General features: G+C 47.6%; 1 protein-coding gene across 1 annotated transcript in view; it reads right to left on the bottom strand.

The window, feature by feature from the left end:
- Positions 1-16,051, bottom strand: part of UST (uronyl 2-sulfotransferase) — a 349,777-nt gene that overhangs the window by 55,314 nt on the left and 278,412 nt on the right. Inside the window, exons 6-7 of the mRNA XM_006158758.3 lie at positions 7,913-8,010; positions 5,202-5,359 (exon numbers count right to left, since the gene is read on the bottom strand). Of these exons, the coding sequence (XP_006158820.1) occupies positions 5,202-5,359; positions 7,913-8,010 (256 nt within the window). The remainder of the gene's footprint in view (positions 1-5,201; positions 5,360-7,912; positions 8,011-16,051) is intronic.

Here is a 16,051-nt window from a genome sequence, read left to right as displayed (position 1 = left end):
GATAAAGATTACTAAAAATTAACAAACCCCCGTTTTTTTTTTTTTTTGAGAGGTTTTTGCTATAGGGCGCGTGCTTTTGCCAGACAGAGAGACAGAGAGACAGAAAGCGAGAAATCACCCCCCAGGGGTATGGCCACACCGCAATCCCTTCTCCTCCATTCTCCTCTCGGGATCTTGGGCACGAACGCACATGAGCCTGGCATGAGTTTTAAGCTACTGGGTCCAGGGCGCAAACCGCTGTAGACTACATGGGAGTCCAGCGACATAGCCATTATGCTAACTACTGGTCCCCCTACATTTTTTTAAGTAACAGAAAGAAAAATGGCCATTGGTGTTGGCGCCTCAATTCAGCTCTTCAGATGGTCAGTTCCTCTACAACGACGGGTCACTGGCTCCTTCACTATCATAGAGTTTAGTTTCTTTTTTTCTCTGTTCTCTACTCAGTCATAAAATCCTTCAACAGAGGATAAGTATGATTTTAGTGGGCAATAACCTGCGAATTTAGCCTAAAAATGCAGAAGGTGATGAAATTACTAGGAATTTGTAGCCACTCTCCTTTAAACCTATTCGACACCAGCTCGCTGACATGTGGCGAGGAGAAAACAGTACAGATGCTGAGTCCTCGCAGGGGCTAAACTGTCTTGCGCAGTTTTCTAGGGGCGCACATGCCTCTCCTGTCTCCCTTCTAGAGGGAGACAGAAACTCTTCAGGACAGAGGACTGGGGACGTGCTTGGCCTTGAATGTGACAATCTAAAAATGAACGAGACAGCAAAACGCACTAGAAATTGCTGAAGCACCCGCTCGGTGGATCCTTCTCTTGGGCGTCTGCTGGTGGCAGCCCAGAGAGTTACACCAGGGAGTTTCAACATAGCTACGAACCAGCCCGGCTCAGGAGCTGGATTCAGAACAGCTGAGTATCACGCTGGACCAGGATCCTGAAGGCACTTTCTGTGCCATTAATTACCTGTTTCACGACTTTACTGTTGGACAGGTGCAGAGTGGGTGGGGACAAAACGAGGAGGTGGGTGCCCCCTAGCGACAATATAGAAGCATCTCACTACTGTAACCACTGAACTGCTGGGCCACGTGGACTGGCCACGTGTTAGGTCCCGGCTCTTGGAACCTTTCCTTCAGCTTCATAGGAATACCAGTTGACCCCTGTTCTCTGTGAGGAAGTTAATATGTGGCCACGCCAAACTCAAAGGGAAAAAAGTCTTTAATTCATAGGTGGAAGGGCTGCGGTTGAAGGTAAAAGAGCTGATAGTAACTCAATTTTCAGAAATCTTTTCTAGGTTAATAAATGTGCTTGGAAAGAAGGCCCATAATCTCTGAGAGATCATATTTACATGGAGAACACAGTTAATAAGTCAGCGTAAGGTGTCCTGTTGACAGCCAGGAAAATGGGCCCTTTGGGTTAAGCGTTCTCATCGGTGGATTATGTGTACTTAAGAAGGACAAAGGTATAAATGTTCTCATCTAAGGGATCAGGTCCACAACGCTGTGCTAGGGTTTGCACCCCGGGCATGGTATCAATCCCAAACCCCGGGATGGAAGAGGACGCTAATGGAGACTCACCGATACACTTCCCGGACACTGGGACAAGAGTGTGTTCATCTTATCTGACAATTATGTGTCACCAGGATTCAGTCAGCTCTTCATCTCATACTGTGCATCTCTCTCTCTCTCTCTCACACACACACACACACACGCACACACGCACACGCACGCATGCGCACAATACAAGATAAAGGAGGAAAACAACAATGAATAATGTAATCCATTTTTTTTTTCAAGAAGCCTAATTTAGAATACACCTTCTTGCATAAACAGCTAAAAACCAGCCACAGCGGGGCTCTCTACACTCTGTAAAATTAAATTGCATAAACTCTTGAAATTGCCTAGTACCAAAAGAGCAAAGGAAGTCCTAGTTTCCACAAAACCAACGATGTCAGGTTTATTACGCTGCCAGCTTTTCAAAGCATATATCCTGCTGCATACGCACACCCGCAGGGCACGCCTCGAGGGTTCTGGCCTCTACATGAATGTAAACTGGGTTTTATCGCTCAAGGCAAGAGTAGGGAGAGGGAGGCAGCAGGTACCAGCCAGCCATCTTCCGCCAGCAAACCCTCCATGGGAGCAGGGCCAGCTCTGCCACAGGACGCAGGGCTCCTTCCAGCAAAGACCAGCTTACTGGGCCTCGGCACCTGCCGGGCACCTGCCGGGCTGGGGTGGGCCTCGTGGTCCCTGCACAGCTGTGGGGTATGAACAGCTTCTCCTTCTGTGCCTAGAAGACAGAATGCTGTCTCCACCTCAGGACAACACCACAAACAGGACAGTGAATAAATATGCAGGGGTTGTCGGGTAGCAGCAGATTACTGGCGCAGAGGAAAGAAATAAACCGTGTTGCTTGTCTTCCTTCCAGGATAAAATCATAATGAGAAAAAAAAAAAAATGATGGATTTCTGAAAGTAATTGCATGTGCAGCGATTCTATGGGCCGCCCTCGTAATTGCTCTGCCACTGCTATTTCTTGCTTCTATTTGCAGACCACTTGGTTTGTTAGAATAAAATCCTAATTGTGTTTTCGATGTGCTGCCCTCTCTGTGCTGTTGCTGGGACTTTACACGCTAGAGTGCTTTTGTCAAATGCAAGTCGGGCCACAGATATTCATCACCAGAAGGTTTTTCATACACACGTCTCCATCCACGCGCTCCAGGTGTACCTGCGTGGGTTCATTTGTTCACTCGAGCAACACGCTGGACAAGGCCAAGGGTAAATGTTGCCCATTTCAGTTTCCATGGGGAGAAATGGAACCATCGAGCCTCTATAAAACATGGTGAGTTTATTTTTAGACCTGACGCTCAGGGTTTCAGAATCCACAACCGCATGATTCTAACCTTCCTTTGCAAGCCAGGGGAACAGAAGAGAAAATCATTAACGGAGGAGAAAATCTCCCTCCTGCATCTCCCCAGTCCTTGTCAAGGTGAGCGACCCTGAGCCAGACCTCTCTGTTCTGAGAAGAGCTTGCTTACAGACGGAGTTACCTGGGTCTTTGTAGATACTGAGCACACCCTTGAAGTAATGAGGTAAAAATCTTTCCAGTAAAAGCAGCACATCTTCCAACTCTTCAAGAATGCCCACGAGCAGGAAGTTCTCGTTCACGTTCAGCTTTGCCCGCTCAAGGGCCCACTCACCAGGCTCCCTTTATGGACACAGAAATTGTTTTTAAATTAAAGGTCCATTTCTGAAATGCAACAACAACATGCTGGAAGTTTCTCCTATCTACCCTGCCCACATCTGCATGCGTCCAAATCCTATTTCCCTCGAGGTCCAGCCTCATCTGTAGCCTTCCCTGGTTCTCTGGGCTGCTGTCCCCTGCCCTGCCCACCTCACCACTCCTTCTCTGTCTCTTCCACCTATGCATAATGTCAAGCCCAGGGACTGGAGCTTAGTGGGTTGTGCCTAAATGCTTGTTCAAAGGGGAATGGAGGCATGGGCAGTTTAGGGCCTCACAAATGCTGATCCAGGAATGATTAGAATGGCTTTATTTATTTATTTATTTTTTGATATTTTTGCTATAGGGTGTGTGTGCTCACCTGAGAGACAGAGAAAGACACAGAGAGAGAAAGTGAGCAACCAAGGATGGCCATGCTGCAATCCCTTCTCCTCCATTCTCCTCTCGGGATTTTGGGCACACATGCACACGTGCCTGGTGTGTTTCAAGCTGCTAGGACTGGGACTCAAACTGTGGTCGACCATGTGGGAGTTCAGTGCCCTAACCACTATACCAGCTGCTGGCTCTAGAATGGCTTTTTAGTAGAAGCCCCAGTCCAATCATTTAAATGAATTTGGAAGTTTTGAAAAAAAAAAAGCAAATGTTCTGATCTAGTACTTCTGTAGAAATCACAATAGGTGTCCAGTCATGACTGCTATTCATCTTATTGCTTTAAAAAGCTGAAAGATCATTTTTTTTGCTTTTTCTTCCTTTTTAATTGCAGAAGGAAAACAGCCTCATTTTATTTGGAGGTTAGATCTCCAAATTTTTGGAGAGAAAATTCCAAGACTTGGACTCCGGGACTGGCTGTCATTTACCCCTTGGGAGATCTGGGCAAGCCAGAGTTCTCTTTTGAAAACTGGTAATCAAAACCCTTTACTAGCTCGAAGAGTTGGTGTGAAGGGTGAACAAGGTCACATTTTGGAAGCATCTGGGAATCACTGTGTGTGTACCAAGATAAGGCACCATGAGTAATCCCTTCAACACTGGGAAATATAAGATTTTTTTTTCTTTTTTTTAAAGGAGGTTTTTGCCTTAGGGCATTTGCACTCAACAGAGAGAGAGAGAGAGAGAAAGAGACAATGAGAGGGAAAGTGAGATGTCACCTTACTGAGGCAAGGGGTGGGGTGGGGTGGGGTGGGATGGAGTCTGAATTCAGAAAGTCTAGACGAAGCAGCAAACTAACAGGCGCAGTCCCAGAACTTGGACAAACAGGACAGTGAATAAATATGCAGGGGTTGTCGGGTAGCAGCAGATTACTGGCGCAGAGGAAAGAAATAAACCGTGTTGCTTGTCTTCCTTCCAGGATAAAATCATAATGAGAAAAAAAAAAAAATGATGGATTTCTGAAAGTAATTGCATGTGCAGCGATTCTATGGGCCGCCCTCGTAATTGCTCTGCCACTGCTATTTCTTGCTTCTATTTGCAGACCACTTGGTTTGTTAGAATAAAATCCTAATTGTGTTTTCGATGTGCTGCCCTCTCTGTGCTGTTGCTGGGACTTTACACGCTAGAGTGCTTTTGTCAAATGCAAGTCGGGCCACAGATATTCATCACCAGAAGGTTTTTCATACACACGTCTCCATCCACGCGCTCCAGGTGTACCTGCGTGGGTTCATTTGTTCACTCGAGCAACACGCTGGACAAGGCCAAGGGTAAATGTTGCCCATTTCAGTTTCCATGGGGAGAAATGGAACCATCGAGCCTCTATAAAACATGGTGAGTTTATTTTTAGACCTGACGCTCAGGGTTTCAGAATCCACAACCGCATGATTCTAACCTTCCTTTGCAAGCCAGGGGAACAGAAGAGAAAATCATTAACGGAGGAGAAAATCTCCCTCCTGCATCTCCCCAGTCCTTGTCAAGGTGAGCGACCCTGAGCCAGACCTCTCTGTTCTGAGAAGAGCTTGCTTACAGACGGAGTTACCTGGGTCTTTGTAGATACTGAGCACACCCTTGAAGTAATGAGGTAAAAATCTTTCCAGTAAAAGCAGCACATCTTCCAACTCTTCAAGAATGCCCACGAGCAGGAAGTTCTCGTTCACGTTCAGCTTTGCCCGCTCAAGGGCCCACTCACCAGGCTCCCTTTATGGACACAGAAATTGTTTTTAAATTAAAGGTCCATTTCTGAAATGCAACAACAACATGCTGGAAGTTTCTCCTATCTACCCTGCCCACATCTGCATGCGTCCAAATCCTATTTCCCTCGAGGTCCAGCCTCATCTGTAGCCTTCCCTGGTTCTCTGGGCTGCTGTCCCCTGCCCTGCCCACCTCACCACTCCTTCTCTGTCTCTTCCACCTATGCATAATGTCAAGCCCAGGGACTGGAGCTTAGTGGGTTGTGCCTAAATGCTTGTTCAAAGGGGAATGGAGGCATGGGCAGTTTAGGGCCTCACAAATGCTGATCCAGGAATGATTAGAATGGCTTTATTTATTTATTTATTTTTTGATATTTTTGCTATAGGGTGTGTGTGCTCACCTGAGAGACAGAGAAAGACACAGAGAGAGAAAGTGAGCAACCAAGGATGGCCATGCTGCAATCCCTTCTCCTCCATTCTCCTCTCGGGATTTTGGGCACACATGCACACGTGCCTGGTGTGTTTCAAGCTGCTAGGACTGGGACTCAAACTGTGGTCGACCATGTGGGAGTTCAGTGCCCTAACCACTATACCAGCTGCTGGCTCTAGAATGGCTTTTTAGTAGAAGCCCCAGTCCAATCATTTAAATGAATTTGGAAGTTTTGAAAAAAAAAAAGCAAATGTTCTGATCTAGTACTTCTGTAGAAATCACAATAGGTGTCCAGTCATGACTGCTATTCATCTTATTGCTTTAAAAAGCTGAAAGATCATTTTTTTTGCTTTTTCTTCCTTTTTAATTGCAGAAGGAAAACAGCCTCATTTTATTTGGAGGTTAGATCTCCAAATTTTTGGAGAGAAAATTCCAAGACTTGGACTCCGGGACTGGCTGTCATTTACCCCTTGGGAGATCTGGGCAAGCCAGAGTTCTCTTTTGAAAACTGGTAATCAAAACCCTTTACTAGCTCGAAGAGTTGGTGTGAAGGGTGAACAAGGTCACATTTTGGAAGCATCTGGGAATCACTGTGTGTGTACCAAGATAAGGCACCATGAGTAATCCCTTCAACACTGGGAAATATAAGATTTTTTTTTCTTTTTTTTAAAGGAGGTTTTTGCCTTAGGGCATTTGCACTCAACAGAGAGAGAGAGAGAGAGAAAGAGACAATGAGAGGGAAAGTGAGATGTCACCTCCCACAGTGGGGATGGCCATGCCACAATCCCCTCTCTTTCATTCTCCTCCCAGGATGTTGGGCATGCATGCACACATGCCCAGTGTGAATTTCAAGCCACCGGGTCCAAGATTTGAACCACCATTGGCCATGTGGGAGTCCAGCAATATAACCACTATGCCATTTGCTGGCCCCAGGAAATACACAATTTAAGAAATACCTTGGGGAGTTAGAATCATGTCTTCTGGAAAAATCACCTTCATTGTGATCAAAATGGGAATCATCTGGCCCCAAGTTTGCTCTGCTACGGAAGCACTGAACGTGAGCCGGGACGTATTTATTACTGAGGCAAGGGGTGGGGTGGGGTGGGGTGGGATGGAGTCTGAATTCAGAAAGTCTAGACGAAGCAGCAAACTAACAGGCGCAGTCCCAGAACTTGGGCCATAAGCAAACTCTGGTGTTGTGGGAAAGTGAACAGAACAGCACTGACTCTGACACCCTCCCAAGTAAGCAGAGAGCACAGCGTAAGGAAGAGGCGCAATGTGTGGGCTGGGGCTGAGAACGGCTGCTCCCTGCTGACCTTTTCAGGGGCACAGGGACCTCTCATCAGTATTTTGTTCTGGGGAAAAATGTCGCTTTTTGTCATAGGTTTATTTTCCATCGAGCTAAGAGACGGATCCATTGTTGTTAACATTTCTTGTCTAGGCTGAGATATGTGTCTAATACAATGGATTTCAACTGTGGCTATACTCGGATCACCGGAGAAGCAGGTACAAATGCCTGTACCCCCTCCCCACCAACAGGGATTAGGTAGGGGTGCCCAACAAACCCCCAGGGATGCTCCCAGACGTGGGCAGATCCCATCCTGATGGCTCTGACCGCCTGAGTCATTTTCTAACCAAGGTCATGCATTTAAGAAAGGCAGCCACCAGACAGTGCTTTCCTCTCTCTCTCCTAAGTGTGTTTCACGGGAGAGCACTACTGAATACCGGCTGTACATTTCTACTTTCAGCCCCGATGAGACAGGCCACACGGGCAGGGACAGATGTTGGTGAAGCCCATTCCCTACAGAGGAGCAGGCTAGGCGCCTGCCCCTGGTCCTCGAGATCTCGTGGGCTGAGTAGGCGTGACAGCTATGTTTCAGGTATAAGAAAGAGTTTGGCTGTCATTCTAGTTACACAGCTTTATGACATGGTCTCTATCAGACCCGATTTTGAAACCGTAGGACATTTGGAGTCTCCAGTAGTATCTCGAAAGATTAATAGTAAATATGAACTAAGTTCCTGGAGGCTTTGAGACCAGGGACACAGAAGATTCCCAGGGAGTGCCAGTCAGACGGCACTTCTACCCTGGCTGTGCACGTTAGCAGGCCGCGAGTCCGTTTCCGCCTTTACCTGCATCGGGGATGCTGTCCACAAAAATACGGAATGATGTAAAATAACCTGGGGTTGGAACACTCGGGATAGTTTTCAAGAATACACTCATTGATATCCTAGAAGAGAAAACACAGCAGTGAGACGTCTGTAGTCTCTCAGTGCTTTAGCAAATGACACACAGGCTCAGTGAAGGGACTACTTCCGTTGGCGGGCAAGCCCTGAGCAGATGCGGAGCATTCATAGCTTTCATGAGAAAACTCTTTTTGCCTGCCAGCATGCCGTTCCACGGGACAAGCATGGGTATGTCCAGCCACTTCGCAGAGCTGGCTCTATCGTGTAGAGTTGGCACGAATTCAGTATGCATGAGGCAGACACCTGTGTGGCCTGCCCTGCAGAAATGAGTCTCCCTGCACACCTGTTCAGCTAACAACGACCACGCACCTATAAAAGGGCTTGTACATTTTGAATGTTACATGAGGTTAGAAAGAGACAGAATGCTTGCATACAGACATCCTCTTGCTTTTAAAGGTAACCGTTTTTATTTCCAGGGTTTGTTTGTTTTTTTTTGTTTTTTTTGGAGAGGTTTTTTCACTATAGGGCGTGTGCGCTCACCAGACAGACAGAGAGAGACAGAGACAGAAAGCGAGAAATCACCCCCCAGGGGGGATGGTCACGCCGCAATCCCTTCTCCTCCATTCTCCTCTCGGGATCTTGGGTATGCACGCACACGTGCCCGGCGTGAGTTTTAAGCCACCGGGTCCGGGATGCGAACCGTGTCGACTACGTGGGAGTCCAGCGACATAGCCGTTACGCTAACTACTGGTCCCGGTTTTTTTATTTCTCTACGTTGAACGAGTTGTCTCTTTAGCATTACAAGGGCTTGGTGGGAAGGAGCAAAAGGGCTCAAATCACTCTTTGTTTAAATAATTATTTTTTTAATTTTAACTTTATTTATTTATGTATCTATTTGTTGATTTATTTTAATTTGACCAGAGAGGAACAAAGTGTGTGTGAGAGAGGGGGAAAGTGTGAAAGCAAGCCACCAGGTCTGGGACTCGAATAGTGGTGGCCATGTGGGAGTCCAGTGTCCTTAGTCACCATGCCAACTGCTGGCCCCTCAAATACACGTTTATCCAGGCAGATGACATGCCTGGTCCTTAGGTATTTCTAAGGAGAAAAGATAACCCAATTGATAACACACCCAATGGCTACGGGAAATTTTTCTAGAGACAATATTGGCAAAGTCGATTAAGGGAGGATGTAACTCCCAACTCCCAGATTTATGACGTGGTAGAAGCCGCTGTAGCACATATGATTGGAGTAGGTGTTTAGCTACTAATTTTCTTTTTTTCAGTTTAAGTTGGGAATATGAAAAATAGAACTTTTTTTCTTTCAACAGTCCCTTCTTTACCCGCTCATATTTCTTCAGTTTATATACACGGAGTAAATATAGTTCATGAGTATAATAACAAATTCGACTGCAGTAAACAGAATTGGCAACACACACCCTCACATGTTCTTAAACACCCGAGTGCACTGTGGGAAGCAGAGGTGCCTAGTTCCCTGGGAAGATTACGTTAGAAGCAAATAGGGTAGACACAGCAGTCTGCCCAGCCACTGGTTATGGGAAGGGTGTTAAGAGTTCCTCATTCTGGGAGCCGGCAGGTGGCGTAGAGGTTCAGGTGCTGGACTCCCACATGGCCAGCCACAGTCTGAGTCCGAGATCTGGCAGTCTGAATCTCACGCCAGGCAGATGTGTGTGCGTGCCCAAAATCCCAAGAGGAGGAGAATGGAGGAGAACGAATTGTGGTTTGGCCATCTCCCTGGAGGGGGCGGTGGGGGGATAATTTCTCACTTTCTGTCTCCCTGTCTCTCCAGTAAGCACACGCTCCCTAAAGCAAAAGTCTCTCTCTCTCAAGAAAAGAGCCCCTCATTCTGTATGAAACCCTGCTTAAAATTCATGACACTACACCCAAAATACCCTTCGAAGAAGAATTTGACATAAAGATGTGTGTTTAGAAATATGCATTGCTGCAAGATTAATTGCAACAAAATATGGCAGGTGGCGTGGTAGCTGGGGTGCTGGGCTCCCATATGACTGACCATAGTTTGAGTCCTGGACTTGGTGGCTTGCTTTCTTGCTTTCCCTTTCTCTCTCTCTGCCTCTTTCAGTCAAGTTAAAACAATAATAATAACAAACTGAATGAAATTAAATGATTAATTCTTTAAAAAAATATATATGGCAGAACCTGGAACCAGCAGATGGTGTAGCAGTTACATCACTGGACTCCCATGTAGTCAACCACAGTGTGAGTCCCGGATCTAGTGGTTTAAAACCCATGCTGGGCATGTGTGTGTGTGTGTGCCAAAAAAATCCTGAGAGGAGAATGGAGGAGAAGGGATTGCGGGGGGGCCCCCCGTCGGGGGGGGGGGGTCCTGTCTCTCTGGCAAATGTATGTGCCCTATAGGAAAAAAAAAAGAAAAAAACATATGGCAGAACTGAAATGTTCATTAATGGGGATTGGTCTAAAGAGAAGTTTTGGTACATCCATACAACAAAATACTGGGACCTAGAAAACAGGAGGATCTATAGGTAGTCCTAAAAAGTGTCCTCGATAAATGTTCTAATCAAAAAGAATGAGGTTATAGGACAACATGAACATGCAGATAACAGAAAAATTAACATTTGGAAGGATACACTACACTGAAAAGTGGTAATCTGGGGACCAGCAGATGCTGTAATGGTTACATTGCTGGACTGTGATGTAGTTGACTGTGGTTCGAGTCCTGGACCTGGCGGCTTAAAACTCATGCTAGGTGCATGGGCATGGTGCCCAAAATCCTGAGAGGAGAATAGAAGAGAAGGGATTGTGGCATGGCCATCCCCCCCAGGGGGTGATTTCTTGTTTTCTGTCTTTCTGGTGAGCGCACACACCCTATATCAAAATTCTCTCTCTCTCTCTCTCTAAAAGAAAAAAAAATCCACTTTAAAAAAGTGATAATTTCTACTGGTCGTTGTAATAGAAGACAGACTACATAGAACTTTTACTTCATTTTTTATTTTTTTTTGGAGAGGTTTTTGCTATAGGGCATGTGTGCTCACCAAAGAGAGACAGAGAGACAGAAAGCCAGAAATCACCCCCCAGGGGGGATGGCCACACCGCAATCTCTTCTCCTCCATTCTCCTCTTGGTATCTTGAGCATGCACACACGCACACCTAGTGTGAGTTTTAAGCCACCGGGTCCGGGACTCGAACCGTGGTCGATTACATGGGAGGCCAGCAACATCGCCATTATGCTAACTGCTGGTCCCAGAACTTTTATTTCATTTTTGAAATGTAAGCTTTCTTTTTGAGGTTTTTGCCATAGGGCATATATGCTCACCAAAGAGAGACAGAGACAAAGTGAGACATTATCCTGCGCCTCCCCCGCCCACTCCCCCCCCGGGAGATGGGCACACCACGATCCCTTCTCCTTGATTCTCCTCTGAGGATTCTGGGCACGCACACACACCCGGTGTGATTTTTAAACCACTGGGTCCGGAACTCAAACCATGGTCAGCCATGTGGGAATCCAGCACCTTAACCACTATGCCACCTTCTGACCACAAATATTAGCTTTTACTATAAAGTATGAATTTGACTTTGATCATGAGAAAATCATGAAGAGTTTTACATATTATAAAACCAACCAGAGCTTGGGGAGGGTGATTGGGCTTTGCCAGAAGGATGTGCTGACCTGCTGAGGGTGTCCTCTGGCAGCTGGCCTCCCATGGGAGCTTTAAGCCTCAGGTCCAGGGACCCAGGGAGCAGTATGGTGGCTGCCCTACAACAGCCGTTTGCTGGGAAACCCGGGAGCTGGATGACAAGGGGGCACAGGGCAGCTGTGGCCAGGCGGAGCCATCTGCTGAGGTCGAGAATTCTCACCAAAGGGCGGAGTAAAGCGAAGGAGCCAAGGCAGGGACATCCAAAGATCTGTCACGCACACGGCCAGCCCCCGGCCCATCCCAGTCCTGCATTAACACGAGTGGCTGGGCTTCAGGAGATTCCCAGAGACCCTCCCAGTACCCCTCTACCCCTGAGAGACTCTCCCTCATCGCCTCATCTCCTGAGCTCATTTTCCCAGTTGCCAAGCACTTCTGGCTTAGCTCATAGGACTGCCCACGGCACCCCAGGGCCAGGGCGCAGTAACTGCTGAATGGCAGAAGAAAGGGCTGAGAGGCACGCCATGAAGTGAGAAAGCAGGCAGACGCCTCTTCCGCTTGCTGATCCTGCCAACATCTGTCCCCTGGGCCAGCCAAGGCTCTCAGGAGTGGGCAGGGGATGTGGCTGGCTGGTGTGGGGGAGGACGGAGGAGGCGCCAATGCACAAGTGGCCTCCCAAGGTCACTTGATGGAAAGGCATAAATCCTATTTAAAAGTGCAGTTAATGACTCTTCTTAGACACATCCCCAGGGATTTCAGAGTTCCATCTGGGCTTGGTGAATGGCGCTCACCACAGCTGAGCCTGGAAAAGCTCTAGGAGGTGGTACATCTAAGTGGACTGGGGGAGGAGAGCTGTGTCGCCCCAGTGGAGGACCAGGGCCAGCAGGACACGGCTCCTGGCCACGCCATGGTCCACTCCGGATGGACTGACGCCTTCAGCGAGTGGCATTTTAGTTTTTTGGGAAACCAAATGGGACAGGACAGGTGCCATTGCACCCCAGGAACACTGTCTTCCCCAGTGGCTTTGGTGCGAGGCTTCTAGTGCTGTCCTGTGCTGTTCCGCGATCATCCTTTATACAGGCCTTCTCACAGTACATATGTGTTCTTAAATGACTGTGCATGCAGTACTTCTAAGGTCAGGTTGTTTTAAAAATGTTGGTATTTATTTAAACCTTTCTCTAAGATTGTCACCTGCTTGCCAGCACTGGATCTATGATCTGTCCCTCTGGTTTCTGGATCTTGGTGCAGATCACGTGCACCTCTGAAATACCCTCTCTTAGCCCTCTTTTAAGATCAAATATTTTTACTTTTATTTTATTTTTTTTTAAAGTTTGCCAACGGGGTTTTCATATGGTCATCTGTCTGCAGCGTGTGCAGAATCCTGAGCACATGTGTATGGGTGCTCACAGGGAGACCTCAGGAGGCGAACCCGGGACCTTCTCTGTGGACTTGGCATCTTGGGCATTGTATGACTGCTGTGGCACACAGCTGGCCAGAGATAGAGTGTTTTTTTTTGGTAATCACCAAGGGCTTACCAGATACACATACAACACACGCGCACACACACACACACACACACACACACACACACCACACTCTCACACAGAAAGCACCCTTCCCCACCCCCAGTGGAGTGTGGTTATGCCACAATCCTTTCTCCTCCTTTTCTCTACCCTGTCAGGATTTGGGGCATGCACACACATGGGCCTCTCGTGTTTTACGAGCTGCCGGGACTGGGATTCCTACCATGGTTGGTCATGTGGGATCCAGTGTCTTTAACCAGCAGGTAGGCCCCAAGCTTGAGTTTTATAAGACCCTACTCTGCTCAGGTTCTCATATCATGGGGAAGTGAAATAGGCTAAGTGGACATTCTAAAACTGACAGAAGCCTTTTAATTGCCAGAACTATATATTTAAAAGACCATGCTTATTAAAATATATTCCGAAAGGTTCTATTTTAAAGCATGTATTCGTTCCCCCTAGGTTTTCTTTGTGGGCTCAACTTTTCCCAGTGTTCTTGAAGCAAAATCATCTTTTACTGACCTAATCCGACAGCCTTTCTGTGGGATGGACTGTGATGACCACACTCAGCTTTGAGTGCTGAAGGGCCTGAGGGTTCAGAGGAAACCCCTGTCACTACAGCCAGCTCCTGGGGGCCATTCCAGAGTCCTCTCTCATGTCCCTCCCCGTGTCTACTCAGCTGCCAGTCCTGTAACTTACCGCCCTCCACGGCCTACTAACCTGCCCTCTCTCCCCTTCCTGACTCCAGGTTTCCAGCCCCTCTTCACTCCTAGTGTCACCCCCTGCCCCCTTGCCTCCTTGAGTGTCTCCTCTACGTAAATGGCCCAGTAACTTCTCTGAAATGCAAATTTATCCATGCCACTCCACTGTTCAAAAACCTTGAAGGGCTTTTATTGACAACACAACTGGAATAACAATCAGAGTGTCTGCTAAAACATGGGAGTTCCCTGGTCTTCCAGAATACCTGACACCATAATTTGTCTGGGACAAGGCCTGGGGGTCTGCATTTTAAAGGAGAAACCCTGGTGATTCTGAAAAGATGGTCACTCTTCAATACTATGCCATTGGGAATTCCACATCTGGCTCATCCATCTCCCTCACCTGGGGTCCCCACCCTACCCTAACCCCTGTTGCCACCTCCTTACCAGGTCCCTGTACCAGGCTGACGTTCTGGAGCCATTCCTGGCAGGAAGTGGTAGCACACTTCAGCCCACCTGGGTTTGGGCATCACTCAGGAAATGGAAGGAGTCTTCATCATGGCCTTTCCCCCACGGCCAGCCATACCTGTGGGTGGAGTCGCTAAGACACGGGCCATGGTGCCCAGCCTTACACACTCTCTTCCTGGCTGGCTGGAAGTGCAGTGTCTCCAGGAGGGCGAGCATGGCGCTGTGGACCAGTCTCAGACTCCAGTTAGACCTGCTCTGACAGCCCCTGTGGGGGTCAGGTTCTCCATTCCCCCAGTGAAGCCTGCAGAAGGCCTTCTGAGCTGAGCCAAGTGCCACTTGCCATGCTGCAGTAACCTTCCACCTGCCTCGCAGGGCCTCCCCCAAGAGTCAGGACCGGCTTCTCCACAGAGATTAGACACTGCAGTGGGATCCTGGACCTTCTCTGCCGCCTCCTCCCAGAGTGGTTTTTCACGGCCTGGCTTCCTTCTCACTCTCCATTGCCAGGTCCCTGTAGGCCTCTCAGGTCTGCCTGAGACATAAAGCAGGCTGCCTGCTTATTTCTTTGTGGATGTGGAGACAGACAATCCCCTCCTCTATGGGATTTCCCGTTTTCATTTAGGAAAAGGCAGATGGATTGAAATCCTAGGTGGAGTTGATTTTATGAAAAAGGTGAATTAAAGTCTACTCATATTTATTGTTTTACCAAAAGCACCTTGTTGGAGTCAGCTGGTGGCATGGTGGTTAAAGCAGCTGGATCCCATATGGTCAAGTGAGCAATTCAAGCCCCATACCCGGTGACTTGAAAAACATTCTAGCTCGTGTGTGCGCAGGCCCAAAATCCTGAGACGAGAATGGAGGAAAAGGGACTGAGGTATAGCTATCCCCTGGGAGTGCGTTCTTATCTCTCTCTGGTCTCTTTAGCAGGTGCGCACGCCCTACAACACATTAAAAGAAAGAGACACACAGCTTGTCTAAATATTGCTGAACTGAAAAAAGAAATGTTGGTGTTTTATACAGTTCCGTTTCTACAACACAAACGAGCTTTGTCCCGTAGCCTACAGTTTCAGAAGGCAGGACGCGTGGATGCTTGAGTAGCAGACCCCTCGAGAGGCCACACGCAGAGGTCCTGGCACGAGGAAAAGGAGGTCTGGGTCCTGGCCTCAGCTCTGACTGGCTCATTGGTGTCCTGAGCTACATCGTGGCATTCCAGCCTCAGTTTCCCCATCTGTGTAACACACGACTGAGGCACGTATATCGGTCTGTGAAAATAACTGGATGTGCCTGCTTCCCTGAATGAACTAATGTCAAGAACAGCTCTGTAATCTGAAACTCTAAAAGAGGTGATGAAAAATTTATCTGATTCCAAAACTTTTGATTTAATGTATTTACCATGTAAACTTTTCACCTCTTATGGAAGGCAGAGAAAGAAAAGCACCATGGTTAGTATCTGACAGACCTCAGTTCGAGTCTTGGCTGTACCACTCACTAGTTGTAGAGTCTTGCAAATGTCCACTTGTCAGAGGCTCAATTTCCCTCATCTGTGTGATGGGGCCAATCGTACTTGCCTCACAGACCCTTTCCTAAGATTGAAATCAGAGCTGCAAAGTGTTTTACCTACTACTCAACTCTTAACATTATGCCATCCCTTTATTTTTCTTGAGGAGATTTTCTTGCTATGGGACACACGTGTTCACCAGAAAGACAGAGAGAGACAGAGACACAGAAAATGAGAAATCACCCCCCCCCCAGGGAGGATGGCCACACAGCA

This window comes from Tupaia chinensis, unplaced genomic scaffold (assembly GCF_000334495.1).
Source record: "Tupaia chinensis unplaced genomic scaffold, TupChi_1.0 Scaffold000609_1, whole genome shotgun sequence".
In the NCBI taxonomy this organism is placed as follows: Eukaryota; Metazoa; Chordata; class Mammalia; order Scandentia; family Tupaiidae; genus Tupaia; species Tupaia belangeri.
This window is presented reverse-complemented; position numbering and strand designations above follow the sequence as displayed.